Source organism: Chiloscyllium plagiosum, chromosome 18 (genome assembly GCF_004010195.1).
Source record: "Chiloscyllium plagiosum isolate BGI_BamShark_2017 chromosome 18, ASM401019v2, whole genome shotgun sequence".
Taxonomy (NCBI): Eukaryota; Metazoa; Chordata; class Chondrichthyes; order Orectolobiformes; family Hemiscylliidae; genus Chiloscyllium; species Chiloscyllium plagiosum.
Window position 1 is genome coordinate 39,976,998 of NC_057727.1, and position 27,135 is coordinate 40,004,132.

The window sequence follows — 27,135 nt, forward strand, 5'->3', positions numbered from 1 at the left end:
GAATTGATGTTTCAGACTGAGTGACCCTTCCTCAGAACTGTTCTGAGGGAGGGTCATTCGACCTGAAACATTAGCTCTGATTTCTCTCCACGGATGCTGCTATACATTTTCAGCAATTTCTCTTGATGTGAGGAGGCTCCTAAGGTTCCTCATGGACTATGCTAATCACCTTAATACATTAAAATGTGCATTAAACTGAAGAGCTAAAAGCTATGCTTATTTAGATTATTTAGACACTAAAACAGCACTAAACAGATGCTGCAAAAATCGCTGGATACCTTACTAGTTAAAATGCATTAAACTATTTAAACTGTCTTTAAATATATGACTAAACCTTTCTTATAATTATCAGTTTTAAAGAATTACTCAAGTTAAAGCCATACTTTTAGAAGTATATATTTATATATAGATTGCCACAAATCAGATTTTAGAAATGGAAGTATTTCCAGTTCCAAACTCCCAAATTATTGTTACTTTATTATGGGTATATATTAAAACTCCTGGTCAATGTCTATTTTACCTGAAGCAAGCTCAGAACATGGCTTCTACGAATATCTATTAAGTTCTTTGCCCTTTTCCTTTTCAACCACTTGTCTTCAGATTAACAGAGGGGAACCACCATTTGGAATCATGCTATAATATAAGAATAGAGTCAGCAATTTATTGTATTTGCTGCTTAAAGGTTATTTTATTTTTAATAAAGGGCTGATTTTCTTTTCATGAGTGAATCACTTCCTCTCTTGGCTCTTGCATGGAACAAGAGATTCAATTAGAATCTGTTTGGAGGCAAGATGGTGGTGTTTCCTGCTGGAGAGTCAGCAGGGAATTCATTCCCACCAATGTCGTGCCCTGCAGCCATTTAACATTCTGAGAAGCTTGAACTGGACGGAGGAAAAACTTCTGCCCCCATCTCCAGAGGCTAACTGGTTATCCGATAGGCTTGCCAGTTCTGTTGTCCTACCAGCACTATCAGAATTAGGGCAAACTGCTGGGACTGACAGTGCCACTGCAATCAGCGTAGATGTTGTGGGAGTTGAGTAAAAGCCCGGAAGTAAGGGAAGAGGGAGGTGGCAGTCATAATGGCAAGGCCATATGTGGAGAAAGGATGTGGTAGGAATACAATGGGCTGAGGCAGGGACTATGTCCAATATGGAAGAGAGGAACAGCGATAGATACTCCCCATCCCCACCCTTCCTACCAGAGGCTTGATCAGCATTGAACTGTGGACAAGTTTGAAGACAGGCAAGAGGGCTGTGGGAGGAATTGTACAAGCCCTTTGCCTGCAAAGGTGATAATGGGCGACAGTAAAATTCTGTCTTTTATATGAAGCATGGGAAAAAAGATTTTAATCATTGTGGACTTCACCAAAATATTTTAGAAAGCTGGGAGGTTTAAAGACTACTCTTGATGCATTGCCACCTACGTACATACTTGAGACAAAAAAAAAGGATGTGCTGCACCCAATAGTGTTAAAACAGAAATAGAAAGAATAATTTGTATATCCATTTCAACACATTATTGCAGAAACAGAAAAGGGATCCTTTGCTCTAAATATTCATAAGATTTTGCTTTTAAGCTGCAGCACTCAATGTTTTTCATCTCATTAATTACTGTACTACATTGCCTGGAGTGAAACATTTGTCTGAACAGCAGCTTGTTGAAGGTTTTTATAATTTAGATGGTAATGAACTTCTCAACTCAGCTTGGTACACCCTTTGCTGAATGCAGCAACACTGTAGAGCTTATGAAGTAAGCACCAGCAATCTGCGACAACTTGAGACTGAAAGAAATTACCATTGGTTGAAGGAAGGGGGCACTTCAAATGTGCTTGAAAATATTCTATTATTTATTTGTGAAAGGCATATTTGCAGATTAAGAATTCATTAAAGCAACAATTCTGTCACAACTGAAAATGACTTTCTGCATACACAGTTCTTCTATACAAATGCTTAATGATTAAGTCTAGAGTCTGTAATTACTCTGTTCTTGCCATGTGCACATCTACACTCATCTTTTGGCTCATCTACTATCATCTCCTTTTGCCTTCCAACATCCACCAGCCTTTTAATCTCTCTCACATCTCTTTTGCTCTTTCGCCCCCTTTCCCATTTCCCTGCCTCTATTCTGCTTAACCTTGCTCAGTTTTAACATTTTCCCGTTCTGATGGATTGTTGTGAAGCTGAAATGCTAATGCTGTTTCTCTCTTCACAGATGCTGCTTGACTTATTGGCAAGTTCCAAGATTCAATATTTTTTTTTCTTGAGTGTTTTGTTTTGGCCTAATGGCAAATAATCTGACTAAGAACATTTGATACTGAACATATTTTCTGACACACACACATATATACAAACATTATTCAAACCCAAAGATCATTCACTGTTGATGCTGGCCTTTTACTTTGAGACATTTTTATGTCATACCCTTAGAGTGATCTCATCAACCACAGTAACCACATATTGCAAGTTGTATTGTGTTGGATCAATATCCATCGATTACAGAAAGGTCTAAAATTACATTCTGTAATTGCTTTGCATTAAGCACAGAGCTTCAATTATGCTCAAACCATAAGTCAAGTAACTGCAGGACTGAATTGTTTTCATCACAACAGTACTTAAAATAGAGAAAGCTTAAGAACGTGTGAATATTTGTTGAAAGTTGAATTACTACACATCATGCTGTACGGCGAGTTACCTATTTCACTGTCCAGTTCCTCTGTGTGTACCCCTTCTTCTCCAAGGCAAATGCACCCAGCAAGGACAGAAGAAAGTAACAGAAAAGAATTTAGCTAAAATCAAAGTGAAACCAACAAGCAAAGACCCCATCCCCAACAGCAATAGTTCCACCCAGGCAATTAAGAAAATAAACAGAGAAACACAAAAGCAATCCATAAATCCCAGACTTCCTGAAGAAACATTCAGCACACTACACCATTAAATTGCTATGTCCATTTCTGGTTGCCCAACTCGAGAAACTTAAGAAACAGTCACATAACATTATAAAAACACTATTTTTTATTATACTATTCTTTCAATCATTTGAAGAAAATGTTATACCACAATTTTGTTTTTAGCTTATGTAAGCAAATACAAAAAAAACTTGCAAAACCAAGGTGAACCTTGCAAATAAGGGCAAGTTACCAAATGGAAAGAGCAATAAAATACGGCAGCTTTAAAATAACTGTAAAGTACAGACATAATCCAAGAAACAAATTCCAAGAGAAAATGCCGAAGAATATGACCTAGATGATATACATATATTATTTCATGCTGTTTTATTTTCAAAGTCATTAAGTCACTCAAAAGTCAGGAATTCATTTACTTACATTTACATAGCATACGTCATGACCTGAGGATGTCACAAACAGCTTTAAAGACAATGAAGTATTTTTGAACTGGAGTCACTATTTAAGTGTAGGAAACATGGCAGCAAGTAATAATGGCCAGATAATGTTGCTGTGATAAGTAACTGAGTGTTAAATATCAGCCAGAAAACTATGGAGATTGTTCTTCTTCAGAATAATGTTATGGGGTATTTTACATAGATGTGGGAAGGTAGTCGGGCCCTCTGTTTAATTTCTCAAACAAAAGAATACATCTCTGGAGCACAATATTCCCTCAGTTTAGGTGCCAGCCTAGAGTTTTGATAACAGGACATGAACCAACAATCTTCTCACTCACAGTCAAGAGTTCTATCATCTGAGCAGAGGCTTACATGCAACTACAGTCAATAGTTTCAATAAAGAGATTTTTAAAAAGTCACTTTGATTAGGTCAGTAATGATTGAAGATCAATAAAGTTCCAAATTATTTGGGTTACAGTAGGTAAGTAAGTTTCCAGAACATTCCCATCTATTTTCTGAGAACACTGACTGGTTTTAGAAGTGATGAGTGGGTTGGTAGTGGAAAAGTGCAGCAGGTCAGGCAGCATCCAAGGAGCAGGAGAATCGACGTTTCAGGCATGAGCCCTTCTTCAGGAAGGCTCATGCCCGAAACGTCGATTCTCCTGCTCCTTGGATGCTGCCTGACCTGCTGCGCTTTTCCAGCAACACATTTTCAGCTCTGATCTCCAGCTTCTGCAGTCCTCACTTTCTCCTAGTGGGTTGGTAGTGCCAAGATATCTTTCTGAATAGCAGCAGAGATGAACATTGCAATTAAACACTTGGACTAGAAAACAAACTTCTAAACTAAAGGTACATCATCCACTTCATCATTAAAATATGCAACTTGAAGTGACATTGCATAATTATTTAAGTGAAGTAACTGATTATAGAGAGCAGTTAATTGAGTCCATTACTGGAGAGAGAGAAAAAAATTGAAACATGCTGTCTATCAGGAATCAACTACGTTTTATTGCAACATGTACATTTTTCTGACCAACGATTCTAGAATGATCACATTTCACTGACCATCATCTTCACATTCTTCGAGTGGTTTTGGCTGCTTGCTCAGGCACCTTGGATCAAGCCATGATGTAGTCTTAGTATTGTGGCTACAAAACATCAAAATATATTTAAGTATGCACACACATAACTCAAAATCCCTCAAGAGCTTTAAAGTATCAAGACCTGTGTCAGCAACTCCTGCTGATTATTATTTTTTAAAACAATTTATACATCTTTTTAAATTGGGTGAATCCAAAGAATGCAGAATACAATAGTAAAGTTTTATATCATAATATAAATTCTACAGTATAAAGAGATAAAATAATTTTAAGTAACGGTGGCTCGGTGGTTAGCACTGCTGCCTCAGCACCAGGGTCCCAGGTTCGATTCTAGCCTCAGGTGACTGTGTGGAGTTTGCACATTCTCCCCGTGTCTGCTTGGGTTTCCTCCGGGTGCTCTGGTTTCCTCCCACAGTCCAAAGATGTGCAGGTTAGGTGAATTGGCCATACTAAATTGCCCATAGTGCTAGGTGTATTAGTCAGAGGGAAATGGGTCTGGGTGGGTTACTCTTCAGAGGGTCAGTGTGGACTGGTTGGGCCGAAGGGCCTGTTTCCGAACTGTAGGGAATCTAATCTAATCCTCTAAGAGTAGCTTTCAGTCAAGCTCTACTATTTAAAGAGCATGCTTAATCTCAGGTCAGTTAACTGAATTTACCATGATTGCACAATTATATAAGTCCTATGGAAACATATAAACACTTGTAATACAACTTTTTTGATGCACTGACACCTATGGTAAGTTTTGACCTGGAAACAATACATTAAGGAAAGAAATGACATTTTTTTCCAAAAGCTCTGTGGATCATAATTGTTTTTACGAATGTTTGAAAATGACCTTTAACAGTTTGCATCAGTTTGCAAATCACTTTGATTTGCTTGGGAATAGGAAATACTAGTCTACAGGAGCTGGCAAGCTTGACCTAGAAGCAACACCAACTCTTGACCTAGGAGAAGTACCAAGAATGAAAGGTCAGAAATAATTATATCTGTGCCACATGATTTAAGACGTGCAGACACAAAAGCGGGGTGCAAACAGCTGAGCTGGAGCGTGAAGTGCTTGATGCAAGCACAAATGCAGACAGAGATGGAAAGAGGAACACAGATGTATCATGATGAAAATTAAATCATTTTCAGGAAGATATCAATTTATTTTGTTTAACTGAAATGAAGACAGAAGCTCTGGGGTGCGGGCTAAAAATGTCTAAAATGTAGAGAGCTGTCTCAATAGTCAGAGGCTTTAAATAGCTAGTTCCTTTCCCTGAACTGGCCAGCTTATTATTTACTGGTTGGTTGAAAAAGAACACCAGACAGACACACCATTGGGATAGGTATTACCTGAGGGAGAGAAGGTTGCAAAAGGGTGCTGTGCTGATGGTAATCGTGCCTGTGAAACTCAGAGATGAAAGCTGTTGTTGTATGGAGCTCCTGAACTAACCTGCATGAAGTAGATAAGGTGGTAGTGGTGGCATAAGGCTTGCCTGCCTTTAGCAGTCAGTGCATCGAGTATAAAAGTTGGCATAACATGTTATAACTGTGTAAGACATTGGTCAGACCACATTTGTAGTACTATATGCAGTTCTGGTTATTGCATTATAGGAAGGGTATAGACGCTTTGGCGAGCATGCAGATGAGGTTTACCAGAATGTTGGATGATTTGGAGTGTATTGGCTAAAACAAGAGGTTGGACAAACTTGGATCACTTTTGCTAAAGCATTGGAGATTGCAGGGTGGGGGAGCTGATAGAAATATATAAAACTATGACTGGCAAGGATAGGGTGGAAAGTTGGATTCTCTTTCCCAAGATGAAAATGTCAAATAATAGCTGACATAGGTTTAAGGTGAGGGGCAAGTTCAAAAGGTGATGTGAGAGGAAAATGTTTTTACACGGTGGATAGTAGGTGCCTGGAATGTGCTTTCAGGGGAGTTGGTAGTAGCAGATACTATAGCAAAGTTTAAGGGGCATTTAGGCAGGCACATGAACAAGCAAGGAATAGAAGGTATGGATCATGTGAGGCAGCTGGGATTAGTTTAGAATAGTGTCAAGGTCAGCACAGACATGGTGGGTTGAAGGACCTGTTCCACAGAACAGCACACTGTGGACTTCTGTCACCATGCCTTACATGCTAGAGAAACCACTTGATAGTTTCTTTATTGTATCAACTATTTAAAATAAAGTTCACCTTTTTGTTTGAAGAATTCATGATTAATTTGCATTAGTTCTTTGTATTAAAGTTTCAAAGCATGGACAGTTGTTGGTAATTTCTTGATGCTCATTTGGTAAATTCGGTCATTTGGTTTTTGTTCTCTCAGAGTGTTAGTAACATATTATTCTTCTAAGGTGAAGAAAGCAGGGGGTTTGTTTTGAATTACTGCTGCAGAAAGAATAAGAAACACTTTGAAAAGAATTACAGCAGATTTTAAAAGAAGCCAAATAGAGCGGGAGAGAGAAGACAGATGGTAGTTACTGTCTGTTTACAACAGAAAAGCAAAATGAGTTCAAGGAGACAAGAATCTAACCAATGTTAACAGTAGCTTAAGAGAAAAATGATGTGAATGTCTTGTCAGAAGCTTAGCTCAGGGGCAACTGCTAAGATAAAGATGCAAATTGTCTAGTTTAATCTCAGGAAGATATCAGGACGAGGGATGTAGTCGGTGCCAAAAAGTAGTGAATGTGGCAGGATTGAAGACAACTGTTCACCTTTCCAATCTTTTATTTCGAAGAGAATTCCTCTGATTAAATGTTGGATTTTTGACAAATAGTCTGATTACTTAAAGGGAGAGATAATAAAAGAGGTGGGTGGTGTCGAGTCAGAGGGTCATCACAATCTATGTGGAAGGGCATGAAATATTTGAAGGGTGATAGTCACAAAAATCTGGGTGTACTGAGAGAAGGAATCAAAGTCTCCAGGTATGACAAGCATATAGGAAAGAAACTGGCGTATTGGTACAAGGGAGCTGATGTACAGGAATAAATGATTATTGTTATGATTGTACAGGACTTTGGTGAAACTACAACTGGAACACTGCACACAATTTTGGTTTCCATACTTGCACTGTAGCCAGTACAGTGGAGGTTCACTAGGTTGGCCGTCTGGTGACAGTGTTGTTTGATGATGATGATAAGCTGAGTAAATTGCATCTATATTCTCTGCAGTTCAGAAGAATGAGAGTTGATCTAATTGAATAATTTAAGATTATGAAAGGGCTGGACAGTGCAATTTTGTTTCCCTGGCAGGGGAATATAAATCAAGACATACATTTTTCAAATAAAGAGTCAATCATTTAGGAGTGAGATGAGAAATTTCTTCACTCAAAGAGTTGTAGTTCTTTGGAGTCCTCTACTCCAGAGGATTGCTAATGCTCCATTGGATATATTTAAGGCTGAGATAAGAAGATTATTGGTCTATCAGGGAATCAAGTGACAGGAAGAGCAGATCAGAATGTGAAGTTGAAACTTGAGATTAGCTGTGATCATACTGAATGGCAGAGCAGGCTCTATGGGTTGTAGGATTTTTCTCCTGCATGTCTTATCTTCTTGTGAACCAACAGTCTCCAGGTTCAGAACCAAGACTGTCACTGAGTCAAACTTTTTCAGTTTCATTTCAAGTGAAGACAGTGTGAACTAACTGAAATAATAATGACTGAAACAGTGGAAAAACTAGGAATCCATCCAGTTTAAGCAATAAGATAAGAGTGAGACCAATCTGAATGTTTGTTTTTTGTTCGTACAAATTAGTAAAGCAGAGTGTGAAGAGAATTTCGCTGCAACTTAAGTTGATTTCGCAAGACAGTTGTATCAAATTTAGCAGTCAATAATGATGGCCCATCATTTATTTAAACTTTTTAATTTTCCACCCTTAAGACAATCCTACACTGTGCATTATCCATAAATTCCTCCTGTGCTTGCCATCCTACAATGGCTCACCGTCTAGCAAAAGGATTAACTATTTTAAACTTATGCTCAATTCCTGACATGATTTACTTTCCTTGAGCTCTGCCAACTTATCCCACCTTCTAAGAATTTTGCATTTTTCCAATTCTGGCGCTTGCATTCTAATTTCCTTTGCCCTCATCGTGGGAAGATGTGCCTTCTTACTGTCAACTTCTCTCTATTTCATGTTGTTCATTAAAATAAAAATTCTTTGACTAGACTTTTTATCACCTTCCTAATATCTCCACTATCAAATTTTCATAGGATTATAGAATACGTTTTTTCTCATAACATTGTTGTGAAGCACTTAGTCATAGTCATAGAGTGATAGAGACGTATAGCATAGAAACAGACCCTTCAGACCAACTCGTCCATACCGACCAGATATCCTAACCTAATTTAGTCCCATTGCCAGTAATTGGCCCATATCCCGCTATATCTTTCCTTTTCATATACCTATCCAGATTCCTTTTGAATGCTGTAATTGTACCAGCCTCCACCACTTCCTCTGGCAGCTCATTCCATACACGCACCACCCTCTGCGTGAAAACATTGCCCTCTTAGGTCCCTTTTGTATCTTTCCCCTTTCACCCTAAACCTATGCCCTCAAGTTCTGGACTCCCCCACCCCATGGAAAAGACCTTTTCTATTTATCCTATCTGTACCCCTCATGATTTTATAAACTTCTATAAGGTCATCCCTCAGCCTCTGACGCCCCAGCGAAAACAGCCCTAGCTTATTCAACTTCTCCCTATAGCTCAAGTCCTTCAACCCTGGCAACATCCTTGTAAATCTTTTCTGAAACTTTTTATGGGTGGCACAGTGGCACATTGGTTAGCACTGCTGCCTCACAGCGCCAGAGACCCGGGTTCAATTCCCGCCTCAGGCGACTGACTGTGTGGAGTTTGCACATTCTCCCCGTGTCTGCGTGGGTTTCCTCCGGATGCTCCGGTTTCCTTCCACAGTCCAAAAATGTGCAGGTTAGGTGGATTGGCCATGCTAAATTGCCCGCAGTGTTAGGTGAAGGGGTAAATGTAGGTGAATGGGTCTGGGTGGGTTGCTCTTTGGAGAGTCAGTTTGGAATTGTTGGGCCGAAGGGCCTGTTTCCACACTGTAAGTAATCTAATCTAATCAAATCAAATCAAAGTTTCACAACATCCTTCTGATAGGAAGGAGACCAGAATTGCACACAATATTCCAATTGTGGCCGAAGCAATGTCCTATACAGCCTCAACATGACCTCCCAAGCCCTATAACCAATGCTCTGACCGATAAAGGAAAGCATACCAAACACCTTCTTCACTATTCTAGATACCTGCGACTCCACTTTCAAGGAACTATGAACCTGCACTCCAAGGTTGCTTTGTTCAGCAACACTCCCCACAACCTTACCATTAAGTGTACAAGTCCTGCTCTGATTTGCTTGTCCAAAATGCAGTACCTTGCATTTTTTTAAATTAAACTCCATCTGACATTCCTCAGCCCATTGGTCCATATGACGAAGATCCCATTGTACGCTGAGGTAACCTTCGCCGTCCACTACACCTCCAATTTTGGTGTCATCTGCAAACTTACTAACTATACCTCCAATGTTCACATCCAAATCATTTATAAATGACGAAAAGCAGTGGATCCTTGTGGCACTCCACTGGTCACAGGCCTCCAGTCTGAAGATCAACCCTCCACTACTGTCTGTCTTGTACCTTCGAGCCAGTTCTGTATTCAAATGGCTAGTTCTCACTGTATTCCATGAGATCTAACCTTTGCTATCCAGTCTCCTTGTTGAACGCTTTATCGAACTCCATATAGATCACATCTACCGCTCTGCCCTCATCAATCCTCTTTGTTACTTCTTCAAAAACTCAATCAAGTTCGTGAGACATGATTTCCGAATCAAAAAGCCATTCTGACTATCCCTAATCAGTCCTTACCTTTTCAAATACATGTAAATCCTGTCCACTTGGAAGCAATCTACCATATTAAAGACAATTTATAAATCCAAGTTGTTGTTGCTCAGGTGTTTAATTTCAAGGTGTCAGCCCTCCATCAAGGAATAAGAACATGTGAATTTTGGTACATCATCACTTTCAATTTTCTCAAACTGTAAGGCTGTCCACAATCTTTGAAATACAAACATTCTTATGCCAACATTTTTCCAAAGCAACACATCAAAACTATGACAATTGATATATCATTTTATGACCAATGCCTAGGTGCTTAATTCCTCCCCAAATCACCAAAGAACATAGAAGAATACAGCGCAGTACAGGCCCTTTGGCCCTCGATGTTGCGCCGATCCAAGCCCACCTAACCTATACTAACCCACTATCCTCCATATACCTATCCAATGCCCGCTTAAATGCCCATAAAGAGGGAGAGTCCACCACTGCTACTGGCGAAAAAGAAGTACCAACCTTCAATGAATAAAATTTATAATTCTCCACAGCTTTATAGCCCACTGATTTTTAAAATACTAAACAAAGTTCCAATAAAAAAACTAAACTCACTCAATAAAGTAGACTTCCCCATTTTCAGTGAACGCCATTTCCAAGTTGTCAGGCAAAGGACCAAGGTTGTCTGTTGTGAGACTAGAGCTCTGTATTGGTTGCTGAGGCAGCTCGGTACTCTGGATATTGGAGCTACTGAAGTTGTTATATTGAGGTGCCTCTTCTTTGGGGGCGTGAGTGTTTTGTTCGTCTTGCTCACTGGAATCTAAAAACAAGCTGAGTATTAATGTCAGAATAGAAAACACATTCTAACTGTTTAATTTCGAACTCTAAAATAGTTGAAGGTAAGGTGCCTGAGCACATAAATATTTAGCAGACCGAAAGGTAGTAAATCTTCATGTTTAAATATAAAACAGTAAAAAGACTGCATAATCCAAAGATGAGCAGGTCAGGTGAATTGACCATGCTAAATTGTCCATAATGCTAGGTGCACTAGTCAGAGGGAAATGGGTCTGGATGGGTTACTCTTCAGAGGGTCAGTGTGAACTGGTTGGGATGAAGAGCCTGTATCCACACTGTAGGGAATCTAATCTAATCTAATCTAATCCAAAATGATGTCTATGAACAAAGTCATCATCATTGAACTTACTCAACATTTTTCCATTTCCACTCAAGTCAGTTAACAAACATATTGACAACTGTATAATCACTTAAATGCATTGTTCTGGATTTTGATGTAGCTGCAATTGCAATGCCATCAACGTGCACTGGCATTACTCCACTGAGTTGACAGCAACTTCTTGAATTTGCACAGGTAAATGGGGAATTGCAGAATTGACTGTCAATGATTTCCTGTTTTTCCAGAGAACATACTGTTGAGGTTTCTCTAGATTTTAACTGATTGGAAATAACTGAACTGACTAGAGTTTTCCTATTATACTGTTAGTTTTGTTATAAAAAATCCTTAACCAAGTCACACCTTTTCACATGTGGGTTTCTTTTGACATAAGTATTGCATAATTATTGTTAAACAGTTTCATCGGACCTGAAAGAGCAATTCTATATTTGTTGAATATCATTTTTTTTTCCATTATGGTAAAATATTTTTCCTTATGGCGTTTTAGCTTCTACTTTAGTGCAATACTTATGTTTTCCATTCATTTATTGTTCTATTCATAAAACATCTTTAAAAATTAAAGCAAAAGGACTCAATGGATTTTACTTCCTGCTTCAGTGTCTTTGAGAATATTTCAATGTTGTCTGTTGCCTATCCTGTTTGATGAGATCAATGTTACTGGGCACCTGGAAATGTCTCCCTGACTTGGAGACTGGAAATGAAGTGACATCAGGTGAGGTAAAGTCCATGCCTTTGAGATGTCCAGATCATGTACAGAGTCTTTTGTCAAGATCAATGGCACAAACTATAAATTTGCCGCCCGCTAACAATAAAATTTAGCTTATTAAACAAATCAGGTGTCTGAAGTTAATTCATAAAAGAATCTCCGTCATTAAAATTGATCCATAAATAGAGTTTTTGGTTAGACAGACTTTCCACAACTGTTATTTTGACCAGTGGTTGACAATTATGTGGCATTCAATAGTGTATCTGCATCTCCAAATTCAATTTTATGGTAAATTCTAATGATAAGTAATACATCACAGAAAATGTTCAAAACAACATAGAGCACTGAGGATAGTATCCTCCCTCCTGTTGAACAATAAAAAATACCTAGACCATCATTTTGAACAATAATTCTCACAGCAAAATGTACAACATGGGACTCAAATAAAAGATTATATGCAACACCTTCAATTTAAAAAAGTCATAATTCTCATCTTATTCACAAAAAAAAAATAATTGTGGATGTACTCTTTAATTTGGCCAGCAGTACTCACAGGGGATTTCCTGATTTACATATAGATACAATTGATTATTTTATTTTGTTGAAAGAGCACCATGGTGTACTGCAAAGCAGCTTTAGTGCCAAACGATTCTGTAACATACTGAAAATCTTGACAATTGAAAATGTTTATGAAAAGTTAAACAATCAGGGAAAGTGGCCTTTATAAATTACTGAAAAATGTGTATTGATGTAACAGCTTATCACCTTTCAGGCGAAATCTCAAAGCACTTCATATTACAGTGAATAACTTTAAAACGTAGTGTCATGTACACAAACATAGCAACCATTTTGCAAACAGTTGGATTCCAAAGTTAGCATGAAGTAAATGATTGACAAATCTGTTATTTGTTTTCTTGCTTGAGGAACATAGGCTTCTCTGAGAACATAGAACATTACAGCGCAGAACAAGTCCTTCAGCCCTCAATGTTGTTCTGACCTATGAACTAATCTAAGCCCATCACCTTACACTATCCCATCATCATCCATGTGCTTATCCAAGGACTGTTTAAATGTCCCTAATGTGGCTGAGTTAACTACATTGGCAAGCAGGGCATTCCACGCCCCTACCACTCTCTGAGTAAAGAACAGTAAGTCTGAGGTTAGCTATTTTGGTCAGAAGAATAGAAAGACAACTTATTATTTAATGGAAATAAACTTCAGAAAAGTCAGGTATAGAGGGATTTGAGTGTCCTCGTGCATGAATCACAGATAATTAATATGCAGGTACAGTATGAAATAAGGTTTTGACTAAAATTTATTGCTAAAGGAATAGAGTATAAAAGTAGGCAGGTGTTGTTGTGAATATACAAGGCAAGAGTGAGACTGTACCTAAAGTATTGTTTACAGTTTTGATTCCCTTACTTGAGAAGGGATTAGTTGCACTTGAGCTAGTTCAGAGGACATTCCTTCCTGAGGTGAGGGGTGAAGGGAACTTGAGTAGTTTAGGCCTATACTCTCTGGAGTTCAGAAAAATAAGAGGAGATCTAATTGAGGCATGTAAGTTTTTTATTCATTTGTGAGACATGGTCATCACTGGCTGGGCAGCATTTATTACACATCCCTACCTGCCCTTGAGAGATTTTGGTAAGCTGTCTTCTTGAACAGCTGAAGTCCATATGCTGTAGGCTATAGCCTCATCATCAATGACACTTTCATAGAAACAGAGAAGATAGGAACAGGAGGAGGCCATTTGGTCTGTCAAGCGTCCTCCACCATTCATCACAATCATGGCTGATTTTCCAACTCAATAGCCTTATCCTGCTTTCTCAACCTCACACTTGACAGGGTTGAACTCCATCTGCCACTCCTCAGCCTAGCTCTGCATCATATCTAAGTCCCTTTGCAGCTGACAACAGCCCTCCTCACTATCCACAACTCCACCAATCTTCGTATTGTCTGCAAAAGTCTCTCAGCCTTTCCTCAAATGACCTTCGCTTCAGACCAGGCAACACCCTGGTAAGTCTCCTCTGCACCTTTTCCAATGCTTCCATATCCTTCCTGTAACGGGGTGACCAGAACTGCACACAATACTTCACGTGAGGCCACACTAGCATTTTGTATAGTTGCAGCATGACATCATGGCTCCGGAACTCAATCCCTCTACCAATGAAACCTAACACACCATACACCTTCTTAACAGCACTGTCAACTTGGGTGGCAACTTTCAAGGATCTATGTACATGGACTCCAAGATCCCTCTGCATATCCACACTACCAAGTACTCTGCCTTCCTATTATTCTTCCCAAAGTGAATCATCTCACATTTATCTGCATTGAACTCCATTTGCCACCTCTCAGCCTAGTTGTGCAATTTATCCAAGTCTTCCTGTAACCTGCAACATTCTTCCACATTGTCCAGCATTCCACCGATTTTAGTATCGCCTGCAAATTTACTAAACCATCCACTAACACATGCGTCTAAGTTGTTTATAAAAATGACAAACAGCTACGGTCCCAAAACAGATCCTTGTGGCACGGGAGTAACCAGATTCCAGGCTGAATATTTTCCATCAATCATCACTCGAGCCTTCTCATAGACAGCCAGTTTCTAATCCAAATTGCTAAATCACCTTCAATCCTATACCTCCACGTTTTCTCCAGTAGCCTACCATGTGGAACCTTATCAAAGGCTTTACTGAAGTCATCTATACCACATCAACTGTCCTATCCTCATCCACATGCTTGGTCACATTCCCAAAAAACTCAATGAGGTTTGTGAGACACGACCTGCCTTTGACGAATCCATGTGGACTATTTCCAATCAAATTGTTGCTTGCTAGATTATTATAAATCCTATCTCTTATAATCCTTTCTAAATCTTTTCTTACAACAGATGTAAGGCTCACTCGTCTATAATTATCTGGGTTAACTCTACTGTCCTTCTTGAACAAGGGCACAACATTTGCAATCCTCCAGCCCTCTGGTCCTGAACCTGTAGGCAATGATGATTCAAAGATCAAAGCCAAAGGCTCAGCCAACCCTTTCCTAGCTTCCCAGAGAATGCTCAGATAAATCCCATCCGGTCCAAGGGACTTATCTACTTTTACACCTTACTAACCTCAATCCTTTCAAGTCTAATAGCCCGTATCTCAGCTTTCTCCTCTACAATATTCTCTTTTTCACGAGTGAGAACAGATGAGAAATATTCCTTAGCACCTCTCTGATCTCCACAGGGTCCATACACAACTTCCCACTTCGGTCTTTCACAGGCCCTATTCCTACCTTTGTCATCCTTTTATTCCTCACGTATCTATGAAAAGCTTTAGGGTTCTCCTTTATTCTACCTGCTTATGTCCCCTCCTTGCTCTTCTTAACTCTATCTTTAAAATCCTTTCTAGCTACTCGGTAACTCTCCATCACCTCATCTGAACCATCTCGTCTCAACATTACATAAACTTCCTTCTTCTACTTAACAAGAGATAAAATTTCTTAGTAAACCACTGTTGCTTTACTTTATCACTTCCTCCTTGCCTGACAAGGACATACCTATCAAAGACACGCAATATCTGTTCCTTAAACCAGCTCCACATTTTGATTGTCTCCATCCCCTGCATTTTGCTACCCCATTCTAGGCTTCCTAAGGCTTGCCTAATTGCATTATAATTGCCCTTCTCCCAACGATAACTCTTGCCCTGTGGCATGTACCTATCCCTTTCTATTGCTAAACTAAACGCAACCGAATTATGGTCACTCTCTCCAAAGTGCTCACCTGCAACTAAATCAAACATCTGGCCTGGTTCATTACCAAGCACCAGATCCAGTGTGGCCTTCCCTCTTGTCAGCCCTTCGATATACTGTGTCAGGAAATCCTCCTGCACACACTGGACAAAAAGTAATCCATCTGACATACTAGAGTTATAGCATTTCCAGTCAATGTTGGGGAAGTTAAAGTCCCCAGAATGACCACCCTGCTCCTTTCAATCCTGCCCAGGATCGATTTGCTAATCCTCTCCTCCACATCCCTGAAACTCTGCAGAGGCCTATAAAAAAACCCAGCAGTGTGACCTCTCCTATTTCTAACCTCAGCCCATAATACCTCAGTCGACAAGTCCTTGTCAAATGTTCTTTCAGACACTGGTATATAGTCCTTGACTAACAAGGCCACACCTCTCTCTCTTTTATCGCCTTCCCTGATCTTAATGAAAGATCTAAACCCTGCAACATCCATTCCTGACCTTGTTCTATCCATGTCTCAGTAAGGGCCACAACATCGAACTTCCAGGTCCCTATCCATACTGCAAGCTCACCTACCTTATTCCGGATATTCCTGGCATTGAAGTAGACATGTTTCAAATCAGCTTGCTGTCTGCCAGCACACTCCTGTGACCATGAAATCCTGTCCATGTCCTCCCTACTCTCATTCACCTGTGTACTGGAACTACATCACAGGTTCCCAACCCCCTGCTGAGCTAGCTTAAACTCACCTGAACAGCACTCGCAAATTTCCCACCCAGGATATTAGTACCCCTCTGGTTTTTTTCCCATGCTTGCTTAAGGGCATGTGCCCGAAACGTCGAATCTTCTGTTCCCTAGATGCTGCCTGACCTGCTGTGCTGTTCCAGCAATAAAGTTTCAGCTTTGATCTCCAGCGTCTGCAGACCTCACTTTCTCCTCCTACATCACAGGTTCCCAACCCCCTTCTGAGCTAGCTTAAACTCACCTGAACAGCACTCACAAATTTCCCACCCAGGATATTAGTACCCCTCTGGTTTTTTCCCCCTTCTAACAGTTACCCAACTTTCTTCATGCCGAGGAGTAACTACTTTCCTGTAACTCTTATCTATCACAGCCTCTGCCTCCCAAATGATCTGAAGTTCATCCAGCTTCAGCTCCAATTCCCTAACACTGTCTTGGAGGAACGAGAGTTGGGTGCACTTCCTGCAGATGTACTTGGATGGGACACTACTGGCATCCCTCACCTCAAACATCATGCAGGAGAAACATTCTTCTTGCTTCTTCAGATAATGTTACAGGATTTTAAACTTCAAATCAATTTGCTAGAACAGGCAGAAAAGTCCCCAGCTTGAAATATTATCTGAAGAATGGCAATGTGAAAACACAGCAATCACTTGATAATAGATGACTATTAGGCTGGGCTATAAATTTGCAATAGCTAACATTTATATGGACCATTTGACACAGGTTCTTCATAGGAACATTAACAAAGAAATAACCACCAAATCAATAAGGGAACAAATAGGAGGAGTGACCAAGATTTTGGTCAAAGAGGTTGATTTTAAGGTGGAATTCACGTGATGAATAATGGCAGAAATTTAAGGAAATAGTTCATGACTCACAACAAAGATATTATTCCAGTGAAGGAGGAGGATTCTGGGAAGGGGATAAACTAATCATCGTTAACCTAGAAAGTTAAGGATGGTGTGAAATTGAAAGAAAAATCAGATAATCTGGCAAAAAATAGTGATAAATCAAATATTGCAAAAGATATAAAAATAACAAAGATTACAAAAAAAAGAGGGAGAATAAGATTTTGAAGTTAAATTAGGAAGTAATATTAAATTGGACAGTAAGAGCTTCTTTAAATATACGAAGATGAAGAATAAAGCTGAAGTCAACGTAAGTCCCTTAGAGATAAAATCTGGGGATATGCTAATGGGGAACCAGGAAATGGCAAAGGATTTGAAGAAATACTTTGCATTAGTCATCAAGGGAGAAAACACTAACAACATTCCAAAAATACCAAAAATTAACAGGTAAAAGCGGGAGAGAAAATGAAAAAAAAAATCACTGGCGACCATGTATAACCACTGGTCAGAAAGGATCCTCTCTCTTTTGTCTTCAGGTTCCAGCAGATGTCCATGACCTCTGCAGAGAAACATCTGACCCCACTCAAGGCCACCTCATTGATCTCAGAGGACAAAAGTACCAAGGCCTTGGAGGAAGCATCAGCAGGACTGCCTCCATGCACTTTCTTAATGCTCAGATACTGACCCCAACTTGGTGGGTAAATGAACATTAGAAAGTTTGGGAGCACCCCACTGCAATAGCTCCATAGCTGGCCTCAGAAGAAATACTCCAGGCCTTTGGCTCTGAGAACTGTGGAAGATTAGACACGTGCTCAGCTCAGGCAGGAGATGACACTGTGATGTCAGCAACAGGGACTTCACCCACAAACACAGGGATATAGGAGGCAATAGTCCTCATGGCTCAGAGATTTCAGGAGTGCAGCCAGTCATGTGACCATTTGGTTGCTTCCACAAGCAGGTTGGTGGCTGCCATAGGGAGCCATGTCCAGTCCCCTCAGAGTCTGATGGAGAGGTGCATTTTATTGCCCTAGCCATTGTTCTTCAGGACAGAAGCATGGCAACAGGACGACAGAGAACCAGGCAAACATTGCAGGTTTCCCTTCCTCACAAAAGGTTGGGCAGTGCCAGGAAATACCTAATTGGACTTTCATGTCAAGAATTCTCATCATCAAGCTTGTTTTGGTGCATTTGAGAATACACAAAGCTGAATATTAACACAGGCAGTCCAGAAAAGGCTCATTTAATTGATGCTCTTATTCTGAGAAGTTGGGCTTGTACACATTGGATTTTTAGAAGGAGAGGTAATCTTATTGAAACATAAAATTCTTAGAGGATAGGACAGGGTAGATGTGGAAAGGTTGTTTCCTCTTGTGCAAGAATCTAGGATCAGAGGGCATAACCTCAGAATAAAGTGTTCCCTATTTAAGGCAGAGATGAGGAAAAATTTATTCTCTCAGAGGATAGTGAATCTGTAGAATTCTTCATTGTTGCGGGCTGTGGAGACAGGGTTGATAACAATATTCAAGACTGATACAGAGAGATTTTTAACTGTAAGGGAATCAAGGATTATGGGGTAAAAAGCAGGCAAGTGGAGTTGAAGATTATAACATCAACCATGATGTCACTGGATGTGGAGCAGATTTAATTGGCTGACTACTGCTCCTATGTCTCATGGCTTTTAAGGAGGGTCTTAAAGGATGGGAGAGAGATATAATGAAGTGGTAGGGTTTAAATTGGGAATTTCAGACTATGGGGCATGAGTGACTGAAGGTAAAGTCACCAAGTCTATAGTGAAAGGAGAGAAGGTGCACAAGAACTTTGTGGAATGGAAGTTCACGGGGTTAGGGGGTTAAGGCTGGAGAAGGCTGTAGCAAGTTGGCGATACAATAAATAAATATGAGAATTTGAAATTTGAGATGCTGGTGGGAACAGGCTCTAGAGAGATATGTCCTTGGGACTTGGTGTGGGATCAGATTAAGATAGTGGAGTTTTGGAAAAAAGATATTTCACAGAAGTTGAAAGATGGACAGAAGGGCAATGGCATATTGAAGCACAAGGTGATGAAAGAATTTCAACACTGGATGAGATGAAGCAATGGCAGAGGTGATGATACTAAAGTAAAATTATGCGGTTGGTATAATGGAGAGAAAGTAGGATCAGGCATTCAGCTGAGGTGTGAAGGGGCTATCAAGGTTGTCAGCAGTCTGATCGAGCCTGAATTGCTTCACAGGGAAGGGGTGAAACCACTGGAAATGGTGTAGAGTTGTGACAGGGGCCAAAAATAAAAAGCCTTTTGGGATGTGTCAATTCTTAGTTACAGAAAATTGTGATTCGTATCAAATGGGGTGTCAAGCAAACAGTCCGACAGCATAGGGACAGTGGTGGAGCAGGGTATTACCATTAGAAGGCTGACCCTATGCCTACAGATGATTTTACCAAGAGCTAGCTTATTGATGAGGGATCAAGGACAGAATCTATAATGAAAACTAACGAGGTAATGGTACAACTGCTAATCAGGAAGATAGCTTGAGCAGTAAGGAAAATACCAATCTGACAACTGTACACGGTTTTTCCTATTCTAAAACGCAGCATAAAGTTAGTTTTACATAATGTAGAGCTTGCTAAGACATAACGTTTTAGCAAATCATAAACTTATTTCTTCATTCCATCTTGTTTTAAATATGTGAAGTAAGCTTTTACATATTGAATTATGTTTGTAATCTTTTTTATTTGATGCTGAGATAACCTGATAGTTGACAGTTTACCTGTAAAACTGCTATTCATTTCAGGGTTTTCCTCATCATCTTCATTTTCCGGCTGCTCTATTCCAGCGTTTTGCATATCATTGTATGATTTGCTTCGTTTTGGAGTCAGCTTTGTGCCAGCCTGAGGACCTCGCAAAGAATCACTGGTAATTACTTCCCCACTGAGTGGCTGGCTTGGAGGTTTAGGTGTTCCATAATAGTTACCTAGGCAACAAGAACAAATTTACATGCTAAATTCAAAAATAGAAAACATTTGTTAAGAGCTGAACTTGCTTTTTTTTAACACTCTGAATAGTGTTGAAATAGTTATTCTTTCCTTCTTTTAATCAAAGGGACATCAACTTTGTCCACATAGATATTGATGGTGGTGCACATCCATTTGCTTTGCTGCTCACTTATTTAACATCTGTTTTTTTCTCTCTGGTTTAAAAAAAAAACCTTACACTTCATTTATTCACAGAGTACTATTGATTGGATAGTGATGAAATGATGGTACTCACAATTAACCTTGAAGTAAGAGCCTACAAAGATCTAGCAATCTGTGCAAATAAACTTCCTCTTTCCTGACAGCAGTTTACATTTGCTGCCAAGTCAAGGAGCCATTTTAGAGCTTGCCACAAAGTTGATTTATATTGACCATCTTCAGACTTTTGTTTGAAAGAAAACTGTAAATGAGCAAGAGGATTGTCTTAAAATGGCTGAAGTCACGTGATCTATCCAAGTGACTAATTTTCCTGAAAATTTTGAAGTGGTTTAATAGGAGACTTTCTGGGCACTTCCTCTCCAGAACTTAATGTTTGTTGTTAATGGAACTTTTTGCTAAATCTATAAACAACAAACCACCAGACATCTTGACTGCAGGAACTACCAAGGAGAAAGGAGGTCTACTAAAACTCACCATGCAAGAGGGGGCTGACAACCTGACCTAGCTGTTTCAATGGCATTTTGACATCTTTGACCATGAGGGATCAAAACTCTTTATTAATAAGGACAGTGCCTACTTTGTGTCAATAGCCAGTTATCACATGTCAACAACTCCTTTTTGAAAGGCTATGGTAAATTTGTGTTTTTGTTACAGAGGTTAGAATCATTAAGATATTCTGCAGTATAGAACAATAATAACAGCTCTTTTATAAGCTTTTTATCTGAAGGCTCACACCATACCACTGTTATATTTTGGAATACATCACATAGATAGACATCTAAAAATAAAAAGAAAATTCAAGTACCATCGAACCCATTCTGGAAAAGGACAGATTACAATTTAAAAGAGACTATCTACAGAAAAACAACTGGCATCAGCTTAAAAGGCATGAGAATTTCAGACACACTGAAGGAGTGCCTTTTCTTTTCCTCTTATAGAAATTATAACTTCCGCAACTCCCCTTCTCAACCTATAACTTGTTCTGTCTTTACATACAGAGGCTTGTGTGTGTCTATCTGTATACATGTATGTCACAGAATTTTGGACTAGTTCTACCTTTTTCATAAGTTTTATATTTTACTTGTGTGAGTTTAGCAATAAAATTAAATCATATTTTCGTAACCCAGGACATCTAGCTGGTATATTTCTTCATATAGCTTTACCTATAGCTTTATCCTGAACATTACCTGGTCAAGTACACAGCGAATTGATAATTAACATCATTTTAAAAATTGAATCTGAGATAGGCAATCTCAGGAGTGAAAACAAAAAGGAATTTATTTACCGTCTGGACTTGAATATATCAGCATGTAGCAGCAGCAAGCATTGCAGAACTTGTTTGTGAGAAAATCACAGACATTTTCAAACTGAGTTTCTACAACAAAAACTGGAAGGTTTTGTTTTCATTCAAAACTGACCTCACACCTAGTATGGCAGAGTGTGGAAAGTGTTCAACATAACTTATTCTACAAATATCAAGGAAAGTATTCAGACCCCTAATTGAAAAAAAAACTGTAATTGCACTGAATGCAAGTAGATGGTTTTGGATGGAAACAAAAATTCAACAGAATGTGTTACACACCAGAGAATGAGTTTTACAGCTCCCAAATTAGACACCAATTGTAATTGTTACTGCACATCAGCAACAAATCTCTTCAATGATAAACTCCAGATGTGATGTCACCAATGCTTAACTTTGAATGTTTTCTATATAGATCTATCATACCCTGAATCATTCTGAATATTCATTATCAAATTAATGATAATTGTAAGTGGTCTACAGTTTTTAAACAATGGACATATTGTGGGCAACTTTCAAACTTGGCTCACTGCTTGGCAGTAAACGTGCAGAGAAGATCAATGGGGAAAAAGTTGGGTGGCTTCTGTAGCATGTAGCTGTCAATTTATTGTTAAATAGTAAGGGGTGAACATTATTCATTGTATATTGCCCACGAGTTGCATCCAATTAAATTTTCACTTCCTCTCCTGAGGTTCCAGTAAAGCTCATGTGCTGTGCTGATACAGCTAGCTCTTGGCATCACTGGCCTTGAATTGGGCACTTAACAAAGATTCCACAGCCAGAACAAACTGGGAAGGACAGCTGTGAAAAGACAGCACTGTGACAGGCCAGTGGTATCAAACAGAGGCTCTCAAATGAATTAATTTCACTGCAGATGGTAATGGGCATCAGTAAGTTCAAGAAATATCATAGTTCAAATGCCAAAGCCATTTGTCTATTGGTAATAGAAGCATCCATTGCAGCTGAATTGAGTAACATGAAATTCAAGGCTGGAAATAGTGGCTTATGTTACAATGATGTTATCACTGGCGAATTCAGATTCCAGAGTGAAATCTGACATGGTAGGTCATATTTTGTTTTGCTTTATTTTAATGAGGTGGTCTTTAACATGCAATGCTGCATATTCAGTTTTAAAAATAAAAAAAGTTTAATGTGCAAAAAGATAAAATTGAATAACCCAAACTATTTATATACAATGCTGAAAATGTGTTGCTGGAAAAGCGCAGCAGGTTCCTGATTCCTGAAGAAGGGCTCATGCCCGAAATGTCGATTCTCCTGCTCCTTGGATGCTGCCTGACCTGCTGTGCTTTTCCAGCAACACATTTTCAGCTCTGATCTCCAGCATCTGCAGTCCTCACTTTCTCCTATTTATATACAATACTGATTTTGAAACACACACTAAAAAAATACAATCCCATTAATGTCAACAACATTCCATTACACTGCACAAAGATCAGAGAGAAACTCCCTTCTCTATTCCACTTAAGGTTTGATTTGGCTGTGGCTTCAATCCCAGATGATGATCATCTGATAGCCTCTTTCTTGATTTGTCAGTATAAATTAGCTGAGACTTTCTCAGCTTCTAATAACTCCTTCAGGATTTAACCGAACACTTCTGGTCAGGAACCGTTAAACATCAAGGTTTCCTCTTTCTTAACAGACCTAAATTACCTCCCTTTCTCAAGAACAGTGAAGACATCTATGAAATGGCCCAAACTGAAATTAAAAAGCTTTCTTCCAAGTTATGGATATTTCCTTATGCCCAAAGACAAACTCCAGAATCTCTTATCTGGAAGTTCAATGCTTTATACTGTTTACTTTGTTAGCTCACAAATGTATACAAAACCTTATTACCCTATGCAGTCTCTCACCAAAATGGTGTTCTAAAAGGAATCACCATTGCCACAGAAATACTTACAAGTTAATCATTAAACCACTTCCAACATACACACCAAAACCCAGATGCCACAAGCTCAAATCCAAATGCTAAAATAAATGATTCTAAAATATAGATAAATCACATATCTTAGATCACAACTCCTCCCAAAGAAAAGTGATAATGTTTCTTCATGTTCATTACTCATTAGTTACAGTGGTAACTTATTGACACTAAATATACAATGAGTGACACAGCACACATATTTTACATTCGTTCATGGGCACCACATATTTCAATGTCCTTCAAATGTGTTCTTGATAAAGTATCTGCCAAAATATGTTTTCTCCCCCAGGGTCATGAACAATTTCACATTATACTGTTGGACAATTAAACTCCACCAAAGCATTCATAAGTTCTTGTCCCACATTTTTACCGAGTAAATCAAACGATTGTGGTCCATACCATCTATACCAGTTTCTCTCATGCTGCTTCTGATACATATCAGCAAAAGATTCAATGTCATCTTTTCGATTGTGGAATATTTTTTCTGACATGTGGACAGTCTTTTTTTGAAAAATAACTGACAGGTTGTACAACCCCATCTCATCATCTTGCAGTCAAACAGACCCCAAAGGCTCAATAGCTACTTTGAATGGTTTTGTATAATTCGGCGTGGCTAAAACTGATGCAATTTTAGCTTTCAAAAGCACTCTGACACGTTTTCTGCCTTTTTCAACAAGTTTGTTTAAAGGAGCTAGAACAGTGAAGTTCAGCACAAACTTGTGATAAAATCCACTCATGCCATTATAACACCATTTCACATTTTGTCCTCTGCATGAGGAAATCCAAGACATTTTCATTTCACTCGGTGCTACTTTGTCTTGTCCCACATTGCTGCCCAAAATCAGTCACTTTTGCCTCAGCAAATTCCATTTTAGCCAGATTTATAAACAAATGGGCTTTTTGTCATCAATGAGTTCCATCGACTGATGTAAATATTCTTTTCAGCTTTGGCTAAAAACAATGAAATTGATGTAAAGGACAGTTACATCATCCCTCAATGACTTTTTTGGCTAATCATTGAACCTGTATTATTTTTCATTCTAAATGGCTTAACTGTGCATTGACAAAGTCCAGCCGGTGTCACAAAAGCCAATATTTCTTTTGTCCTGTGAGTCAACAGAGCTTGCCAATATTCTTTTAGCAAACTGATTTTAGTGACAAACTGCACATCCAATTTGTTCAATGCAGTCAACTGGTCTCATAATCGGATTCAATCTCATGTATGTTGATTGTGACATAATCAACATAAAATCTTTCTGAGCTACTCAGTTCTGACACAATCGAGCTTGAGCTATTATGATTCACTTATGAACTTAAGTTCTTCCCTCACTTGCGCTTATCTCTCTGGACTGAGACTATAAGGGCTTTTTTTTTTAAGGTAACACATTTCCCTCATTAACATTATGAACAGTCAAAACTTCTTTTTTCTAACCAATTTGCACAAATTACTTTATAAATCTGCAAAAACCTTTTTTGGTCACCTTGATTGTTTTATGAAAGATAAAATGCAACGCTGTCTACAATAACCAAATGAAGAGGGTTCCTGTGCCATACTCAAACACAGTAAGAGTGGCTGGTTAGATGCCTGGAAAGAACAAAAGAAAACTGACTCCTCAATAAGTCGAATGATTTGGAATGAGGAGGGAAATCTTCTGAACAGCTGGAAGGGATGGGAAAACCATTTGTGCTCCCACCTGAAGGATTGTCTGGAAGTGGAGACTGCCTCAGTGGTTCTGTGAATCCGGAACCTGTTAATCTTAATTTTAAGCTTAACCATCATGGCAAGGCTTGTGCTATCAGGTCTCAGCCAGTGTTTTTTGGGTTTTCTATAGGAATATGAAGTAGTACAAGATCACAGTCATAACCATTGTCACTGTTGTGGCAGGGTCAAATCTGTTCAAAGGAGAGAATCAATCACTTGGCAGACCTCATGAGATAACATCCAGATGCTTTGATGAAGTGCCTCAGAATAATCAGCTTTACATTAATTCAAAAATGAGAACTGTTTGTACCCAAAGTGAAACTGAACAAGCAATTGAGCTTGGACTCTGAGGGGGGAGGTGATGGCCTCATGGTATTATAACTGGACTATTAATCCAGAGTCGAAGAGTGTGGTGCTGGAAAAGCACAGCCGACTATTACTGGACTATTAATCCAGAGACCTAAGTAATGTTCTGGGTATGCAGCTTCAAATTCCACCATGGCAGATTGGGGAATTTAAATTGAATTAAAACAAATCTAGAATTAAGAGTCAAAAAATGACCATGAAACTGTTGCTGATTTTTGGAAAAACCTACCTAGTTCACTAATGTCCTTTAGGGAAGGGAACTACTGTCCTGGTCTGGTTTACATATGACTCCAGACCCACAGCAATGTGTTTGATTTTAGATTGCCCTCTGGGTAATTAGGGATGAGCAATACATTATGGCCAAGGCACCAACACCACCTGATAAATACAAAAAAAAATTAAATAGATGTGTATTTTCTATTGAACCTCCGGAATGCATGAACCCAATCCTTTAAGCCCTGTGGAATTGGTGGTGGAGGCCAGTTGCCATCATATGATTTGCCAGGAGATAGAGGCTATGTTTTGTGCAGAGGTGTGGCAAGGTGGATTATTCAGAAATTTGGACAGCTATTGTACGTTGTGATCCATCACAGTCTATCCTTGCTGCAACTGTGGTAGGATCCACAATGATGGTCAATGGTCCTGTTTGATGCCCCAGGTAGATTCTGGACCACAAAATAGACTGGCTTTTGTTATATAAAACTCTGTTTTCTTAACTATGTGCACCATGAGTTGGTACCTATTGTTTCAAATGTCTCAGAGGCCCAATTACCTGATCGGTTCTCTAAACCGACCAAATTGCTCTTTTTGGAACTGCTGGAATGAGTCATTAGTTAAAACATTCAGACACAAGGATCATGGTTATGGCTCCAAAAGGGATGGTACCTGGAGAACAAGCATCCACTTTGTTTTGTTGTAAGTTCCGATTTCTTCTTAGAGTCATAGAGATGTACAGCATGGAAACGGACCCTTCGGTCCAACCCGTCCATTACGACCAGATATCCCAAATGAGTCATTAGTTAAAACATTCAGACACAAGGATCATGGTTATGGCTCCAAAAGGGATGGTACCTGGAGAACAAGCATCCACTTTGTTTTGCTGTAAGTTCCGATTTCTTCTTAGAGTCATAGAGATGTACAGCATGGAAA

General features: G+C 39.1%; 1 protein-coding gene across 7 annotated transcripts in view; it reads right to left on the bottom strand.

The window, feature by feature from the left end:
* magi1b (membrane associated guanylate kinase, WW and PDZ domain containing 1b) overlaps positions 1-27,135 on the bottom strand; it is a 453,246-nt gene that overhangs the window by 74,921 nt on the left and 351,190 nt on the right. For 5 of the 7 annotated variants that reach the window (XM_043708283.1, XM_043708282.1, XM_043708281.1 and 2 more), the window contains 4 exons: positions 20,253-20,456; positions 10,878-11,082; positions 4,405-4,487; positions 2,692-2,727 (listed from right to left, as the gene is read on the bottom strand). In XM_043708283.1, the coding sequence (XP_043564218.1) occupies positions 2,692-2,727; positions 4,405-4,487; positions 10,878-11,082; positions 20,253-20,456 (528 nt within the window). The remainder of the gene's footprint in view (positions 1-2,691; positions 2,728-4,404; positions 4,488-10,877; positions 11,083-20,252; positions 20,457-27,135) is intronic. The other 2 variants (XM_043708285.1, XM_043708288.1) reach the window with 1 other exon arrangement.